Source organism: Mus pahari, chromosome 1, assembly GCF_900095145.1.
Source record: "Mus pahari chromosome 1, PAHARI_EIJ_v1.1, whole genome shotgun sequence".
NCBI lineage: Eukaryota > Metazoa > Chordata > Mammalia > Rodentia > Muridae > Mus > Mus pahari.
In genome coordinates this window covers 63,017,717-63,037,581 of record NC_034590.1, presented here as the reverse complement: position 1 = coordinate 63,037,581, position 19,865 = coordinate 63,017,717, and the positions used below count along the sequence as shown (strand labels likewise).

Here is a 19,865-nt window from a genome sequence, read left to right as displayed (position 1 = left end):
ACTGACTGACATTACATAGACACCCCAGATGCCTTCAATGGCTAAATTGCTAACCACAAGGTAAAGCAAATTTTACATGGTGAGAGAAGCATTTTTACTTTTCATTAGAAATACACAATGGGCTTCTAAGAAGTTCCCAAGGAAATTGCTAATCACATTTCCTCAGAGCTTTCTCTGTAGCCTTCCTCATTTGACAGATGGGACCCCATTTAGAAAACTGGGCCTCATCTGCAGAACCTCACATAGTTTAGCAATAGATGGGGGGGGGGTGGAGGGGGACTGAGTGATACATCATAGCTAGAAGAGTCAAAACATTGCAGAGAACATGTCATATCCCATGTGCCTGCAGTTTCTTATCTGGTCCAGTTTGACCATAGAGATGTTCAATGCCAAGCATTACTATTCTAACCAATTAGCTATATTTGACTGTGTGTACTTAACACAGTTTCCACGCAGAGCAAAACTCCATTTTCACCAGTCTTTACTCCGAGTTATATTAACTGAGTTTGGCTTTCGTTCTTGTCTTTCAATTTGTCTTTTTTTTTTTTTTTTTTTCATAAGCCAGAATGAGTTGACAAAGATGGTGGATCTTAACATATTTATCCTTTGCTTTGAATTTTTACCCCCTTGCATTTATGTAACTCCAAACTTTTAAATATTATGAAGTCAGCAAAGCATGATCTATTTACCTCAGCCATATGGTCTCATGTCACTCTTGAATACTCTCATGTCTACTTGAATACCAAACAATATGAAGATCTTCTCTATACTTGGGCTGCCATGCTTTTATCTGTACCTATCTTGCTACATGGTTATTTTAATTTATAACTCAGGAACAGCCTTTGTCTCCCTTGGCATATTACCTAATCTGTTCACTCTCAATGTCTCACATGCCTTATTACTTTTCCAAGTTTATATAACAGATGTTTTCCTTACCTGACTATAACTTTCTTGGGAACAAGATTCACCTTTTCTCTTTGTGAATCCCTGTCTACCGGTATCATGTACACAGCAAATATTTAATAAGTATTTGTTGAAATATTGAAGGACCAGGTGTCTGTATAACAAGACAGCCATATGTTAAATAGACAGCTGAATACATCTACCTGGTTAGAATACTGATGCGTACCATGTGACAACTATGTGGTCAAAGTGGACCAGATAGGGAAGGGTATGCACACAGAAGAGTGGAATGTTTCCAGTTCTCTGAAGTGTTCTGACTCTTCCAGCTAAGATGAATCACACTGCCACTCCACCCCACTATAACCCAATCCCAATTAAAATCATGGCTCAGCTCCATCTTAAAGTCAATGTCATTTTGTGTTGCAAAATCATTAACTATGTTGACTTTAGATGCATTTTTTGATTAGAATTTTTTGAGGAAAGAAATTTATCTTCATCCTTCTTAACGGATTAGAGCTTCTCTGATTCAAGTTTATCATGGTGGAAATGTTTTTCAGGGATACTGTAATTCTAAAATTAAAAATTATAATATGTGAGTAAAGAAATCTATATTTTTTTAGATTTAAAATAGACTTTAATTATATAAGTTACTCTAATTCTATACTTCATGAGTTTCAAGCATAGGGAGAAACATCTGGAGTTCACACAACTGGAACACTTTCTTTCCTTAGAAACCAATAGGCTATGTATAGACCAGTGGTGCTCAACCTTCTTAGTACAGTTCCTCATTTTGTCCTGACGACAACCATAAAATCATTTCATTGCTACTTCATAACTATAATTTTGCTATTAGTATGAATCATAATGTAAACATCTGATATGTGACCCCTGCAGAAGTCAGGCCCCATTGATATAGAGAAACAAATCAGACCTATACAAAATGATCCAGTATAAAAAAAAAAGTAACTGACTCAGCACATTTGTCCACAGGCTCTATAGAACCAGCTTTCAGTACGGAAATTTGTCCCTAGGATTTCCTTGGTTCAGGAGATCTTCCCCATATATTATGTATGTTCTTTGAGTTACTGCCTGCATACTGGGTTAATCAGCTCTTGCTTTTGAGTACCTTCCTCCATGTCATAAGACCTTATTGCCCTACCTCAGGCTCAAAGAAGAGAATAGTTCAGCATGAAGTAAAAGAGCTGGAGAAGGCCTGCTGTCAAAGTAAAGAACCAACAAATATGTTCCTGGTAAAATTATGGAGGTTGGGTCATCAGCTCCCTACAGCCTTTCAGTGTTTTGCCGAAGCAGCTGGAGGTCATCTAGTGACTCAGAGCAGGAAGCCAGCAAAAGAATGGCAATATTTTCCTGAGGGCTTAAATTAGCCTTTGCTTAGGGAAATGATGAATAATTGCTGTAGCTGAGTTGTATAAATAGACACATATTATTTATATAGAGTATATATTTTTAATAGAAAAAAATCTATGTTCCATTTGTTTGGCTTTTAAAAGCAAACTGTCAGTGTGATTTTAGTAAATGGATAGGGTAGACCTTCATTCACACTTGAATTCTAATGTGCCTGCACTAAATTCATGAGGGATCTCTAAGCATTTTCATTACATTACTAAAAACCCATTACCATATTTAGTAAAAAATTTACTTCAAATAGCCTACATGCATAGCTAATATTTCCTGAGTGGTCAGTTTGCACCAGGATTTAATTCAGGTATGTGAACTGTCTCAGAGAATCAGCATAATATCTCAGAGAACAAGCCTTGTTTTTACTTGTGGTCTGTAGGTGAGAAAATCAAGGCCAAGGATGGGAAATTTTTCTAGCCAGTCTGAGAACAAGTGAAGGGCAGTGGTGGGGTTCAACCTACGTGCTCTGACCTGTGGGGGATGTTGGAGATAAACCTGGTAGGATGGAGAGCTCCTGCAATTCCTTGAAGAGTCCTGATCTACTGTATATAGTGTATGATCTGACATCTCTCCACACACAGGTGAGACAACACAAAGCCCCACTCTCACCCCACCCCACCCCACCCCACCCCACCCCACCCCCAGACCGGGATGGTGACTGTTTCCTCTGTCTTTATTGAAATCTCTCCAGGGGATTGGACCATCCCTTACAGGCTCATGGGCAGGTGGGTCAGATTTGCTATTGAATACATAAACATACTCTAACTGTCTAAAAAGCCATAATATAAGCTTATTTAATAAACAATAAAGTTAGGTCTGCACTTTGATGCTGGTCTTCGGATTCTGCATCTTGGGCATCTTCATGGGCTCCATCTCCCCTTTCCCCCTACTTCCTGGTCCCTGTTCCCACACTGACTTTTAGTTTATGCTTCTCCCTATTATATACAAGCTCCTTTAAACATATTTGGTCACATTAAGTCCAAGGATTTAATGAAGGTAATTCCACTAGTAAATGGCTGAACTAGTAGTATTCTAATGAGTTTGTCTGGTTATGTTGATGGTAAATGGTACTTAATACTATCCATTTTAATACTTAAAAAGGCCTTTTTTCTTTTTTAAACACATACTTAGTATTAGACATTAAATAGATTATAAGGAAAATATATTATAAGGGTATAATGATTACTCAGTAATCTAAAACATTTAATTGTGAGTCCAGGCAATAGTGGGCATGCCTTCGATCCCAGCACTTGGGAGGCAGATGCAGCAGGATCCCCATGAGTTTGAGGCTGGCCTTGTCTATAGAGTTAGATTCAGGAGAGCTGAAGCTGAACAAAGAAACCCTGTCTCAAAAAAATTATATAAACAAAAATTTTAATTGTGTTAAACTAATTTTTAAAGGTTTCCGAAGCATCCGAATACCATTTGAGTCATGATGCCAGTGTTGTGAGTGAGATTACTATGAGGATTCGATCTCAGTGTTCACCCAGGTCCTTGAGGCACACACAAGAGTCCCTAGATATCTGTGGACATAAACCAACCAACCAACCAACCAACCAACCAAACAAACAAACAAACAAAAAAACCAAGCTTAATTTATTTTGTCTGTGTTAAAACCAATGCAACACTTATTGGCTATAACACATAATAGTGATACAAAAACACAGACTATCAAAGCTGCCACTGGGCAATGAAGGTCGGAGAATTAAAGGCCTTTATAGAGAGACTACAGAGTCAATTTTAGACCAATTTTGACATTTGTTTCTCAGCATAAGTCTTTTATTACCTTTTGGGCCTTTAAAAAGTTTGATTTCCACAACAGTCTCCAATATGGGTCGCCTTCGACGCACGTACAGCCGCACAATAGAGCCGGCTTCCTTGAGGGCTTCCACGGCTTTACTGTGGGAAACCTCTGACACATCAACTTCGTTCACCCGCAAGATGCAATCGTTGACTCTGCAAGGGATGAAGAGGCAAGGTTGAGCAGTAGACAGGAGCCTGAAGAGAGGAATTCATTATAACTGTGTACATTAGCAAGGGGGCAAGAGCGTGAGAGATCTGAAAATGTTCAAATTTGGAAGGTTCCTTATTTACAGTCTGAGAAACTGTGTCAAATGCATACTCCTGGACTGTACAACATTCCACACACTGATCACAAGGCTAGCCAGTTTCCATTTTAGACTCTACTATGCTAGTTCAAATTATGATTGAGTAGCATACAGCGTAGTTAGAAGAACATGCATTTTAAGATAGCTGTCAATGATCTAATTATTTTTACTGTCTTAGCTGGTTGGACTGAAAGTTATGATCTAAAAGCTTTTCAGAACATATTATGGCAGACTATATAGACATAACAGATGTAATTTTATCACTTAACTTTGCAAAATTCTTAAATCACTAGATATAAGTGTTATGCAATAATTGTAGAAACTCTGAGAAATGAAGGAAGTAGAAACTATGTAGAAAGTAGAAAAACATGTAAAACAGTCATCTCAATGTGTTAAGCTTGTTGGAAAATTATCTTTAAATATATTTTGCCTGGAATTCATCTCACAATATTATAAATTTTGAAGCTTAGACTTAATCAAAGTTGACAAGATCCTCAGATAATCTTGTCCATGACATTTACTTTTAAAACTAAGAATTATGTAGTACTTTGTTGCTGTATCCACACAGGAAGGGCCTATTTGACTTCTAGTTGATTTATTTTTATGGTAATTATTAGTGATAACACAAATCATGGCTAGGAGCATGGGTTTCAGGCTAGAAAGATTTCTTCACTATGCCCATTTATTTGAATCTTACCCATCTCAGTTTATCTGTTGCTCCAAATCAAAAATGAGGGACAGTTCTTGCCTGGCCCTTTCTTCCCTCCATCATTATATACTCAGATAAGTCTATCGAGCACACACAGTTTACATCTTCTCTGCTACCTCCTGGTAGAAGTCAGTGCACCTCATCTCTAGGTGACTTTTCACAACCTCAAGCTTAACATTCTCCTACCCTCTCTGTTGTGTTTGAATCCCTTCCCCTTAAAGTGGCTAGAAGTGGTGAGTGTGGCTAATACCTTACCCAACCTCTAATCCCTGCTTCCCTTCCAATGTCCAGTTTTGTCAAAGAGATACATCATTTAGCAAGTATTTGTTGAATATGTAAAAACAACAATTTAATTTCAATTGTTGGATTTTCTTCTTCTATGTTTACAAGTATGGGTAATTTTCTCAACCTCTCTAAGCCTTCACATACATTAATAATAGTAATATCTACTATGAAGGATTTAGGGAAGAATAAACTAGACAATATACATATAAATCTTTCCATAGATCCAAGCATATAATAAACTTCTAATAAGTGTGTTGATAGTGTCATATGTATTAATGTATGGTATTCCTAACAATGAATTTTTAATAGCTTTGTAGAGTAACACTCAGGTCCATTGTGGAAGCCTTTTATTAGAGCTATTGATAGTTTGAGCAGAGATTGGATTTGTTCTCAAGTCTATTAATTATCTGTCAATATACCTGTTGTCTATCTACCATCTTTATTCATCATCACCATGATGATCATCACCATTAATCTTCTACCTACCGTTTTTCTTTTTCTATTTATTTATTTTTATAATACTTGGTAGATAAGCCTACATCTTCATGTATGCTTGACAAGTACTCTAGTATCTAGATATGTCTGGATTCCCCCAAGCTTTTACATTAATATATGAATCAATTAATTAATAATGAATTAATATATATATATATATATATACATACGTGCATATATAGAGCAATGTGCTATTTCATGTATACTATGCCTATTTAGTCAACATACAAATCTATCATGGACATATTATATAAATGTATAAATGCATGGGGATGGTTTTTAAGTATATTTTTTCAATAATTCTTTATATTTCTCTTTAAGAAGCCATATTTCAAAACCATCGCCTTTATAAGAACACACAGCAGCCTTAAATTTCTGAAATTGAAGGTTTCACTAAGAAACAGTGATGCTATTTTATCAGAACAGATGGAATGGCTTTAATAGGTTTACACATACATTTCCTTTCTCACAATAACAACAACAACAAAAATGCAGAAAGCTACTAATTAAAATAGTTTTGAGAATGTAGGCATGTATCAGGGATGCCAGCCTCCATAGAGCAGCTGGTCCTTTGAGAGTGGGTAATTTTGCCATCTCATGATTATAAAAAAGCTTAGTTTGTCATCACCCCGTGTTCAGAATACTAATCACAGCGTGACCACTACTTTTCATAGAAATGAGCAGTAGAAAAAAATTAGAGGCTACATCTCATTCAAACTCTACTAATTATTTCCTTTTGTGTATAGTGGAATTTTTTGCAGTTACAAGTATAAACAAACACAGTCTAACTCATATGGTGGTTCCTAAATATATAGTTGAAGTAGGTAGCATTAACATAGTACATAGAATGCAAGACTGACAAAGAGGTCTGGGTTTGAGTCCAGCTGCATAGTAAAGACACCTCATTTCTTTGGATAGCATACTCCCACAAGAAAAGAGGAAGATTAGCTGTGGTTGGGGAGAGGAGTCAGTACACAGTTAATGGTGTACATATGTATAACACTGGAGGTATGAAAGTTACTAAATGATTTGTTTAAAAGTGAACATAGTAGGAATTTAAATTTTTCATTAGGGTATGCCAGAGCCAAAGTTAAATTCAAATTTTAATTTCTGTGCCTGAAAGATCATTAGAACAAAAATGCCTCTAACCTGTAAGCCCCTTGATAAAGGACAGACACTTTCTGATAAGTTTTTTTTTGCTGGAAGCTATTGTTTAGGAAGATAATAAGCCACATGTTTTTACTCCCCCAAACAACAAGTTTGCTTGACACAACTGCACATGATGTGTTTGACCACAAGTAGGTGGGATGTAAAAAAAGTATCTTTTGTTCGCCAGATGTAATTGTCCTTCAGGAGGCTTACTGCTTAATAAGCTCAAGCTTTTCAGCTCTTTCTGAACTCTGTCTGATGGGTTCAACTCAATTCTTGAGGCTCAAACTCCTTTCCAAGCTGACTGATTCAATCTGGTTTCTCTCCGTTTCTGACTGAATTGCTTTGCTTGGAAAGACTGCATCTGTGAGCTCTACAAACTGATTGACTCCACATTCAACTTCGCTGCTCTGAGCTCGACGGCACTCAACAGAACTGCACAGAACTGACCTCTCTAAACTTAACCGAAATGGACTGCCTTTCTATCCTCCACTGGTCTTTAAGTAGCCTCTCTTTCCTGCCTGTTCTCGTGAGAATTTGGCATATCCTTTCCCTGACTCATTATGTCAAACCTTTCTTTGATTGGTCACATTGTCTGCCCCTCAGCTAGATGTCATTTTCTGGGATTTAAGGTGTGTATTAAGGACATTTCTGTATTCAGGCCAGATCATAATATAATCTAGCTGTTTTTGCATTCCAGCTGAATAACCTAGACCTTGAGGTCTTTACATGTTACCCCTTCCCTGAGCAGCCATATCCCTGGATTAGAATTCCTCTACAGCAGTAGGTACATAGGCAGGAAATGCATCAGCAAGAAACAAGTGGGCAGAAAATATGCCGGGATGTATGCTTCCCCCTGATTGGACTTGGTTGGAAATAATTAGCCTTATTTTCAAGCCTCAGCAAAAGGTGGCTTATTGCCATTTTCTGGGAACCCAAAAATGGATCTGGCCACAGTCCACCATCCTGGCCAGTATTTAATTAAAGCTTGCTTCAAATTTGGCTCAAAATTGTGGTAATGGTCTCATTCGTGCTTGGTGAGATAATAGATATCAACTGTGTACTCTATTAGTCCAATCTCCTCACTCAATTTTCTCACTTCAGTTCATGAAGTATTGATCTCCATTTTATAAATAGAAGGATATCAATGGTAAGGTCACTCACTCTTGGTGAGGACAGAGACATGATTTCTAACTGGTTTTACCTTTATCTGTGCCGATACAAAGAATTTAGAGTTGTTTGCATTATGTTATAATACAAAAAAGAAGTTGACGATGAGATTCTTCAAAACATTGAAATTCTTAAAGAGAGAGAATGTCAAGCCAGAGAACTAGGACATTCAATCCCACCCCCACTCCAGTTACTTGAAATAGAATCTGGCCAGAGGGCCACAGCTATTTAAAATTAATTTGTTTACTCTAACTGAAGATAACCTTTGTGAGTAAGGTCACCCCTTCATTTTAAGGCACATAAATGTATCATTAGCTTTCAGTTAAAGTCATGCATCATCCTAGCATAAAGTCCATCCTCTCGTACCTCTGAGCCACTGTGTAAGGAAGACATTTACATACAGACTTTCTCATCACTGTACTGCTGGAATTGACTGTTTCACTCAGTATTTGCTGTTTCCGATATGAGGCTATGGTTTTGCCTGGAGCAATTTCATCTTGTGGAACAGAATTGGCCACCCAGTTTTTTTTTTTTTAAAAAATGATTTTAATAGTTCCCTGGAATTTCCTTTTGCAATTCTGATATATTTCCTTCAACTGAATATATTAGAAACAAAAATTTATATAATCACTAACATCTGTCTACAGAACCACATGTGATCTTTGTATTAATGAAATAACCTCTCACATGATAAGAAATCACTCATTATTAATATTTAAGGAATTAATGGTTCTCCATTGAGAATATATTTTAAAATATCATGTAAAATATAGTTTTTTCTCCCATAAATATCAACATATGCTTTACTCTTAAAATAAGATTTTTATGTGACTATATGTAAATATATATAAATATTAAGAATATTAGTTTATATGTTTCCTGAAGCGTAATATACATTAAAAGTTGCAAATATTGCTGTTTAGTATACAAAGAAGTACTAGAAAGAAAGAATAATGCTAACCTATGGTTCTTATTTTTCTTGAGAAAAGAGATTATGTATATTTTAAAACATATTTTTTATGTTCCTTCCATAACTTATATGATAGGCATGTAATATTCAGATAAATTACAAGCAAGTTGTATGTGCCTTTTCCATATATATCTGAGCTCTCCTCTGAACTCTAAAACTTAGGAGCTGTTTCTTTAAGGAACTCATCCAATATCTCAAAGCTGAAATATCTACATCTGAAAATGGAGATATTAAATCTGCTGCATGGATAAAATGCAATAGGAATAATTAACATAGTGCCTGATAAGAGGAAATTCACTTTGTAGACCAGGCTGACCTCAAACTCACAGACATCCACCTGTCTGACTACAGAGTGCTGGCATTAAAGGCAAGTCCTACTATGTTGGCCTGCTCTTAACTTTTATTTTATTGTTATAGTATCTTTTGAGAAATCATCTTTGGCCCAATTGATTTTGTTCAGTGTTTCTCTGTTAGGTTTTCCCTACAAAATACGAATAGACTTACCAGTCTCAACAAATAAAAATAAAAGGCACTTAGCTAAATTTGAAATTTCACATAAACAAAAATTGTTATTCACATTAAATTTGCTTTTTTAAAGCATTAGGTTATTCTGTACAGTTTGGGACATGCAATAAAATTATTTGTGTTCATTTGATCTTAACATTTCACTAAGATACTGGGCATAAAAGCATACATTAGTCCAAACTATTGTATTTGGTTGGTTAAAAAGCATGTCTATCACATAGTTGGAAGTAGCCTATACACTGTATATTTTAATCAGTCTAGGAAACTGAAAGTTATATATGGTTATCTTCTTTTAATAATACCTTAAGTAACTAAAGCTTAAAGATGTAATAGTAAGCCAGCAGCTGACTGAAACAGATGCAGAGACCCACAGCCAAACATTAGATGGAGCTCAGGAAGTGTTGTGGAAGAGTTGGGGGAGAATTGAGGAACCTGGAGGGGATAGGGACTTCACAAGAAGACAGAGTCAACAAATCTGGAAACTGGGGCCTCCCAGAGACTGAACCACCAACCAACCAAAGGGCAAGTACTGGCTGAACCTAAGTCCCCTGTACATGTGTAGCAGATGTACAGGTTGGTCTTTACACAGGTCCCCCCAAAACCAAAGCAGGGGCTTACCTGGACTGTTACCTGCCTGTAGATACTGTTTCCCTAGCTATGCTGCCTTGTTTGTCCTCAGTGGTAGAGGGTGGACTTAGTCCTCCAGTGACTTGAGGTACCATGGTAAGTTGGTACTCAGAGGGAGCCCTGCCCTTTCTCAGAGTTAGAAAGGGTATGGAGGAATGTGGGACATTGGGCTCTGCACAGACAGGCTGGTCTCCAGTCAATCTGAAGTCTGAACCCCAATGGTCATAATTCACCTTATTGACACGGTAGGCGTTCCTTCATGCTCCTGGAACTCTGGCCCCTGCCTAAGTTACCTCCCCCACAGACCCCACAAGAGAAGCATGGTCAGTAGTCATGTAGGCAATGGCCCAAGCTTCTGACCTTCAGGCTAAACTCCTCCCTAGTTACCTAGCAACAGTAAAGACCATAAAAGGGGCAGTTAGGCCCCTACTTCACTTTCTCACTCCTTTGTTCTCTTACCTTTCACCTCCCTCACTCCTCTCTCCTCTTTCCTTTCTCTTTGTCTTCTTCTCTTCCCTCCCCTCCCCCACTAACTCTCTCTCTCTCTATCTTTCTCTCTCTCTCTCTCTCTCTCTCTCCCTTCTCTCTTCCTTCTCTCTTTCCCCCTGCGTTTCTATAATAAAGTCCTTAAACCATAGAGAGTCTCTGCTCCATCAAGTTCCGCTGTGCACTCTGGTCAATGTTGTGAACCTCTTCCCTCATCCCTCTCTCCCATAACCCCGGAGCTACAGGGTATCGCCTTGGGGTCCCCGGTCGGGGGCTGTCCCTTGTCCATTCCCTGTCAAGTGGGGTCAGTGGCTTAGATGCCCACCTGCGGCCGAGTGGAAAGTGTCTGGCAGCCCTCCCATGTCTGCCTGCCCAAAGCATAGGAAGAACTCTGGCCGGACATGGCCTTTCCCTCCCCTTCCTCCAGGCCTTCTTTTCTGTTCCCAACAGGGGAATGAAGGGAAGGACGGGGTGGGGGGGGGGCAGTGGAAGTAGTGGGTCCAGTAAAGGGGATGTAAAGTGAATAAATAAATTAATTAACGGAGAAAAAAAACAATGTAAGCTACATGTATGTATTCTCAAAGCTCATGAAATACACCATCCACACATTTGTGGTTTATTAAAAATAATTACATGGGCAGGGTGTGTTGGCATACACCTTTAATTCCAACATTCAGGAGCCAGAAGAGAGTGGATCTCCATGAGTTTGCAGCCAGCCTGCTCTACATAGCAAGGTCTACACCAGCTACGGCTACATTATTACACACCATCTCAAAACAAATTAATGATATATTTGAGACCTAATCCCAGGTGAACATCAGTAGAGTCAAAGAACATACTGAAAAGCATTAACGTTGAGCCCAACAACAAAATGAAAATCAGTGGTTCCTAGTCACTTGAAGACTTTAATAGGCCCCAAGTTGTTGGGATCTACTGGAGGTCTTTATTTGGGTAGGTAGAAGAATCTAAGAGATGGAACCTAGAACCATGGATATAAATGCGCACCATAACATGAATTATATTCCCTGCCTGCTGCAGTTCCTTGCAAAGTAGAACAAGATTCAAATCCTCAGATTCTTAGTGAACCTGGTTGTCCTGGGCATACTCTAGGTTTTGAAGGTGCAATCTGCTTTGCTCATGCCGATTCCAAAATGAATAAAAGTTCTCAATCTAACAAAGACTAAACAATTATGATAAAATTCTTGAGTTCTGATTATGCAACTGCTCAGCTTGTTTTGCAACTTCTCACTATTTGGAACAAATCTCAAAGGGAACCTGGTCCAGGAGACTACAGTGACAAACTGTAAGAAGCTGTGCAGATGCAAACCACGTTCTGGCATGTCCTAGACTCCTTTTTCACTCCTTTTCTTCAGCATTAGCCAGTTAAGCATTCACCAAGAGCCACTTTGTCCTCCATCTTATCCATAGGGCTCTGCTCTCCTCTCTAACCCTGGGTAAGGGTAACTGCATTTATTATGCATACACGCCATCTTCTACAGAGCATGTCCTATTCCTCCCCATTTGCCACTGCATTTCCATTATATAAAATGCTTGCAGGCGTCTCTGCGGCTGCCATCTGGGAAACCTCGCAGCTTTCCACAATGGGGGAAGAACTTGCTATTTCAGCACAAGTGATTGGTCTTTTGGCTTGTTCCTGGAGAAGCAGAGCTGCCAGTAACAAATCTCAAGCCAGGCAGCTTAATGAGTATAACAAAGAGAAATGGGCATCGAGTGGGAATTTCAAAGGGAGAGAACCACAGGACGGGACACTGCTGATTCTGCCTACTATAGTGTTCTGTCTGTGGACAGAAGGATCACACATCAACTGTCATGAGATGGGCTGCTGTTCTTTCCATCTGGATTTAGCTACACCACAACTTCCTACCTGGCTTTTCTGGTGCCAGGCTAACAAGCTGTTCTATACTCCACCCTGAGACAAAGGTAGGTCCCTTTCCCAAATCAAACTTGACAATGATTCTGCTCACCCCGTGGCCCCCCCCCCCATTCCTCAAGACTTCCTTAACACATATAAAATAAAGACTCATTTATGTTTTTTTGATTATATTTATTTATCTGACAAACAGCTTTTATTTAAGAAGTCAACATCATTTATGATACCTACATTTGAACTCATTCCTCTTGTACTGTTCTCTAAGCATGCCACTATATTTTATTTTGTATTTCTTTCTCTCTTCCAAATATCTAGATAAATCTGGCTCCATTCGAAGGCAAGTTCATACTCCATGGCCTCAGGCAATATTTCTGAATCACTGAATTTCTTGTTGCTCACAATGGGTGGAGTAAAAATAAAGAAAATTGTGGTGGGGGGACTCATCCAGAGCTGTAAGATGGTTGGGTAGTCTACAAGACCTACCACACCATAAATTAATCACACTTTATGAAATATGTCTTGAGACATTAGATTTACTCCTTAATTTCCCTCTATTCAAATATTTTCTGACTCTAGACATGGATGTTACACCAGACATATGGGATTCATAATGACACACCTTTTCATTTACATTCACTTCTGCTTCATGATAAATGTGATAAATGCTTTGAGAAGCTGAAGTATATAAGAAATAAAGTAACATAGGATGAACATTAAGTTTATAAATCACACAGGAATTCTAATCCTGGGGTTTCCACTATTCAGCTAGAATACTTTCCTTTGTGTCTTCACATTGACTTCAACGATTTTAAAATTCTGTTCTACCTCTGCTGTTTTTTGAGATAAAAACTTAAGATCATCTCAGCCTTGCATTTATCTATATTGGAAGTCAACAGTACACATCAAATGGTGAACTTACTACTTCATTTTTCATCTTCACAAAGGTAAATTATTCTAATACCAGAGATGCATGGGAGAAGTGGGTGTCTCCTTTTTTCTTTGACATACATCTAATCTGTAACACACACACACACACACACACACACACACACACACACACACAGAGACAGAGACAGAGAGACAGAGACAGAGAGACAGAGAGAGACAGAGACAGAAAGACAGGAAGAGAGAGAGAGACAGAGAGAGGGGGAGTTTTAGATCCTCTTCCCTATGTATTCCACCTAGATTGTCAACAACCTAGATTTTAGAAAATCTTATCACAACCCATCTCGCCTCCAGGATAGTCTCTTATAATCCTTTGTTAGTTATACTTTCTCTTGCTATGATGAAACATTGTTACTAAAAACAAACTGGGGAGGAAAGGTCTTACTTGGCTTACACTTACAACCTTGAGGTCAGTCCATCATTGAAGGAAGGCAGAACAAGAACTCAAGCAGGGCGGGAACCTGGTGGCTGGAATTGATGCCTGCTTACTGGCTTGCTCTCCTTGGCTTGTTCAGCCTGCTTTGTCATAGAACCCAGAACAATCTGCACAGGGATATCTTCACACACAAGGGCTGTCCCCCTCCAGTCTATCACTAATTAAGAAAATGCCCTACCCTCTTGCCTATAGCCCTCTCAGTTGACCCTAGTTTGTGTCGTCGGTATAAACTAGCCAGCACATACCTTTTTCTAACCTATTGTCAGAATCATGTTTCTGAGATGAAGCCTGATTGTTTTATCCTATATTTAATAGTGTTTGATTATTTCCAGTTGCCTATGGAAGATGTTCAGCAATTAACAATTTTAAGTCAAGCTCTATTTGCAAATTAAATCTTGCTCAGGAGCCACACAACATAATTTATTATTGCTTATAAGTTACAGAAAAGGCACAGTTTCCATGATTTCTGCATCAGAGAAGAAAGTGGAATAAGAGCAAGACTTGCTGGAAGCTCTTATCTGCTGCTCTCAGAGAGTTCAGAGAGAACCAGGGTCAGCAGGCTGCCAACAAGTCAGCAGAGCCCATGGCAAACAGAGGAGAATGTGCCCAATGCCCTTTCTTCTCAAGCTTTAGTGCCGCAGCTGCAAAGGGTCTTTTTCTAACCCACAGAAAGGCTTTCTATAGTGTATTGGCAGCAAAGTTCGTAGGGATCTGTGGAATAAAGACTGAATCTGCCAGCACACTTTCTGAACCTTCATGATCACACAAGCCTTTCAACAGTGTGATTGTTGTTTACCTCTCCAGTCCTGTCTCTTGTTACGTGTGACTTCACACACATTCATCGTGTAAGCGTTTCTTTGACCAGCTAGGCTACCCCTAGGCTTCAATAGTCTGTTGAGTCCTGCACAACCTTTTCAACACCGATGCACACTCTGAGGGTGCTTTATAGTTTAACAGTATAATTTGAAAAATCAAGCTACTAAAATTTCATGTAAGTGCTGCAGCACAGTGAGAACACACTGAGAGAAAACTTGTTGTAAGAAGATTTAAGAAAACCTCTTGGAGTGTCTAAGGTAGCAGAGATGGAGGGCCATGAGGTGAGCAGGCAGGGAACACAGCTCCTGGACTAGCTTAGCAGCTGTTTGGATGGGCAACACAGTCAAGTCTGGAAGGCCTGCAAGGCTTGATAAGAATTTGAACTGAAGTGATGGCTATGCTTCTAGTTAGATTGTTGTTTTATAAGAGGCTCGCATCCATGCCCTTCTTGAGGAGAGGGAGAAGGTATGAAGGGAGGGTAGATGAAAGCATGCGCTATCCTATGAGCATGCGTGACCCCGACACACTCCCAGTGGACCTCTGGCATTGACAGGGTAGGAAGAAGGGACAGAGAATGGAGCTTATTATGATCTACTACATATGTCATTTGATGGCATGTGGGAGGTGAGGAAAGGGAATATGGTTTTTATTTTATTTTTTACAATTTCTATTTATACACAGTGAATCACTCAGAAGAAACTGTATCTTGTTTGCCTTTGAATGTTTAGCAACCCCAGTGGTGCCTGGAATAGAGTCAGCACAGATCATAGGCTTGAAAACTGCATAGATTTAGAAGTATGGTAGTTAGTCAATGACATTTTTGCTACAGAGATATTCACCTTCCCAAGCTATGCCAGGAGGATGCTCTCTTCTCTTATCAGTCCATCCTCTCTTGTGTTAAAAAGAATGAACTCCAATTTATTCCCCCCGAAGATACACGGAATTATTCAGTCATATTTTCATCCCAGGAAAAACTCCAGTGAGAAAGCAAGGTATCAACAAAAACAAAGAACCACTAGCAATAAATCTCAATTATCACTGCAGACATTCACATTCAGCCAACAAGCACTGAACATCTACTACATACTGCAGGATACATAGTATGAGAAAACAGTGTTGGGTATAAGAATACTGGCCACTGACTCACAGAATATGGAGATACACCTAAGGTCATACCGTAGCATGGGGATGGAGGAGACTATATTCTCTTGCACATAAAACCAACTGAAGTTTAAGAATGTCTTTTCATCTTTAGAACTTAGGTATTAATTTCAGAGTTTTGTTTCTTATTTGACTGATTATTTTAATCCTTGACATTCTATTTTCAGAGACATAAGAGACTAGAATAAGAATTCAAGGATACAATGCAGAAGACTGCTTACAAACATGCTCCCTTTTTTGATGTTCATTATTTACTAGGAATGTAGGAGATGTTCACTAATACACACTGACTTAGGAAGAATACAAATCTTATAAGCCAAAAACTTTGTACTTTGATAAGTGCAAATGCAAATACATATTTGAATGTAAGTAATTTCAGTGGTCTCTAAGATAGTTAGAATATTTATGATGAGTGTTAAAGCATCTTTAAGAATTCTTAAAACCATATGCTAAATGCTATGGTGAGTAAATTAAAGACATAATTATGCTTTGTACTGTTCAAGAACACATGCAATACTTGTATACTTATTTTGTTGCGTATATCATGTTCCAAGTCCATCACTCAGATGCTGGTTTTATGAGAAAAGAAGCCCTGTCTCCAATTTTCATAGCTCCTCAGATAACAAGGTACCACTATCCACCCACTTTTTCTTAGTCTGTCTTTCCTTTACTGCTCATATCCACCAGTTGCATTGATCCAGATAAAGCATTTATCCAGTGCTTTCTTTCCATCTTCAGTACCTCTAATCTCCCTGAAATCATGTTCTTCTGCATGTTCTCCTAGAATCACCTACATGAAGACAGGAGTCCTACTTCCATATTTAAAACATATGGTGTGAACATTAGTCTTTGTTATGGGTTGGAATGGAGTTAGGACCACCTAGGTGATTGAGGAATAGAAAAATCACCCGAGGGAACAAGATCCACTCTGAATATCATCTACATGTTACTATTCATGGACTAAGGGCTTGAATGGTTTAAGACGGGGGCAGAAAGACAAACAGCTAAGTGCAAACATTCCTTTTTTGCTTCATTCCTGGATTAGTATGATGTGGGTCCTCCTCAGCAAGCCCTTCCTGGCTCTGATGAATGGAACCGTCTGAATGCATGAGCCAAAATACATCCTTCCATCCTACCATTTTTATGTCAAGAATTTGGTCGCATCAACAGAAACCTAATGCAGACAGTGTTACCCATCCCTAACACAATCCCGTCATGCCAAGTAGCCACCAGGCACTCATCATGGTCTACTTTCCTGTTGGCTGTAGAGAATATATGACTTGTGTATTTCCCTCACATCAAATATATTAGAAACAAAAAGTTATATTTTGTCATTAACATCTATGCACAGAATAATCTAAATGTTATATTTAACAATTACATATTCTCTAACACGATATGGCATTATTCAACATCAAATAACTAATGAATTTTTACCTGATAATAATATAGGGAAAATCATGTAATAATCATATAAGTTTATTTATAATAATTTATAATGTATACATATTATATATACTTGTTTGTTTTCTATACAACAGATGAAATTGCAATGTTTTTAGAGAAGGAACATTATCTTGTTAGTTATTTCATCCATAGAACATAAGGCTAAGTCTATAGTTGTTGCTCAATTGAAAGTCAAATAACAGAATATTTGAATGAGAGCATGAATGAATTAACAGTTAGAAAATATTATATTAGACTTGACTGCAATGAAGTGTATATCATTGTGATGCCCAAATTTCAGTTCTGATAGCTGTGGCTCAAAGACTTTCTTAACTTCAAACCTATAATTACTGGAATTATTTGATTTTGGCAAAGGTTGTGAGCAGTTCCCTATACAGCAGATAGAGCTCAATTGCCTGAAGCTACTAACTTTCAAGGGGACATGATTAACAAGGCTATTTTTGAACCTTTCCCAAGCTTTAAATATCAGCTATTATTGTTTATGTGATTTTATAATTTCCAATCTCCCCATTTCTCCGTAAGCTCAATCACATTTCATAACATAAATTCAAATTAATTTTGTGGTGAAAACTCATGACATACTTTGAAATTACTGGTGACATTTTATGATTTCATAACAGCAAGTTAGAGCTCTCCTTACAAATATATGCTTGGTCCCTTACATTACCCTTCAGCTACAGACAAAAATCCAGAGAGGGCATGAGGATAATGCATGGGGAAGGACACCCTTGCCTACAAAGATCATGTTACTTTCAGGTACTCAGATCATTGAAATTCATAATTTTCTCTTCTGAAGTACAAACCAACCCATAGTTGTCAGTGACTCAGACTTTTTTTTTTTTTTTGGCATGACATTGTAACTGTCCATGAAACTTCATTTTTGAGCATAAAAGAACAGAGGATACTATAATGAGAAATTTTGTGGAATTACTTAGTAAAAGAGTCTGCATACATAAGGGCAGTAATGTAGAAAAGCTTCCAGAAGATAAAAGAAATCTACAATTAAAGTGACAGATTTTTTTTCTAGCACCCCTGTGACCCATATGGTGGTCTCTGATACTGACTTCTGACTACTTAGCATTTTTCCATTTATGAAATATGCCAAACAAATCTTCTCTTACATGCATATCTAGAAATATACTACTTAGATAAAGCTGCACTTTTAAGTAGAAAAGTTGGGTAGATGTGGTTGTATTTGTCCATTGAAAACAAAAATCCCAACTATATTTACATTTTCATTGTTTTAGAATTACAGGTATATTATAGAATATATTGAAGTAATTTTATCAAATGCATATTAGTAATAATCAGAATATTTTAGTCTTAAAGAAATGTTTAAATATTTAAAGTTTTCTAATCAGAATATCTGGGAAAACACAGCACTTTATTTATACATGTAGTTGTGTCTCATATAACTCCCTGGGCATGGACCAGAACGTCTAGCATTAAAATAGACCAGGCTAAAACACTGAGAAAATGTAGAAGAGAAACATAAGTTCAAGGAGGAAAAAAAAAAAACCAATAAGATCGTTTCATTCTGATTTCAAATTGTGAGCACTGCCTTACAGCCTCAGTAGATAGAGTCCACTGGAGGTATGTGAAAAAGTGATGAAGTAGAGAAAAATGGGGTTTCACAATTTACAGAAGGCCAGAAATTGAAATCCCATACTAATACTTAATTTATGATTTAAATGGTGCCATTTTTAAACATGCAAAAATGGAGCATACTTGGGATTTTTTTTTTTAGGGTCGAAGACAAATAGGTTTATGGAGATTAAAGTGGAGACGCAGAAAGGGGTGATAAGGGGGAGCAGAGCATAAGAGACTAGGGCTCAGGAGAAGAGTGATGCAATATGGACAAAGATGAGAGATAAACATTTTACCTGCTTTGGCCAAAACTACTGCACCAGTTATATTGGGAGAAATGTATTCTATATTATTCTTGGGTGGCATACAGTAAAGGGTTAAGACTAGAATTTGGCAAGGTAGAGAGGTTATGAAAAAAATAAACAAANACCTAGAGAGACTATTGCAAACTGGTCTTCTCATAGGCTTGGCTCATGAGCCTGAGACAGTGAGTAAGTTAAGATGTAAGCTACTGGTACCTTTTCTGAAAATAACAGTTACAAGACATNTGAATATCCACAGANTGATTGAAGAAAGGCTAATTTTAGAGATGTAAGCTATAATAGAATTAAATGATAAATGAGGTCTTTAAGATGACAAGAATGGACATATTTGGGGTACCATGGGGGGGTGTCTCGATTCAAGCATGTGTTTGCTTGTCATCTGTCAGATGGTTT

General features: G+C 37.9%; 1 protein-coding gene across 23 annotated transcripts in view; it reads right to left on the bottom strand.

The window, feature by feature from the left end:
- Dlg2 (discs large MAGUK scaffold protein 2) overlaps nucleotides 1–19,865 on the bottom strand; it is a 1,883,913-nt gene that overhangs the window by 509,023 nt on the left and 1,355,025 nt on the right. For all 23 annotated transcript variants that reach the window (XM_029535332.1, XM_029535281.1, XM_029535286.1 and 20 more), the window contains one exon: nucleotides 4,109–4,278. In XM_029535332.1, the coding sequence (XP_029391192.1) occupies nucleotides 4,109–4,278 (170 nt within the window). The remainder of the gene's footprint in view (nucleotides 1–4,108; nucleotides 4,279–19,865) is intronic.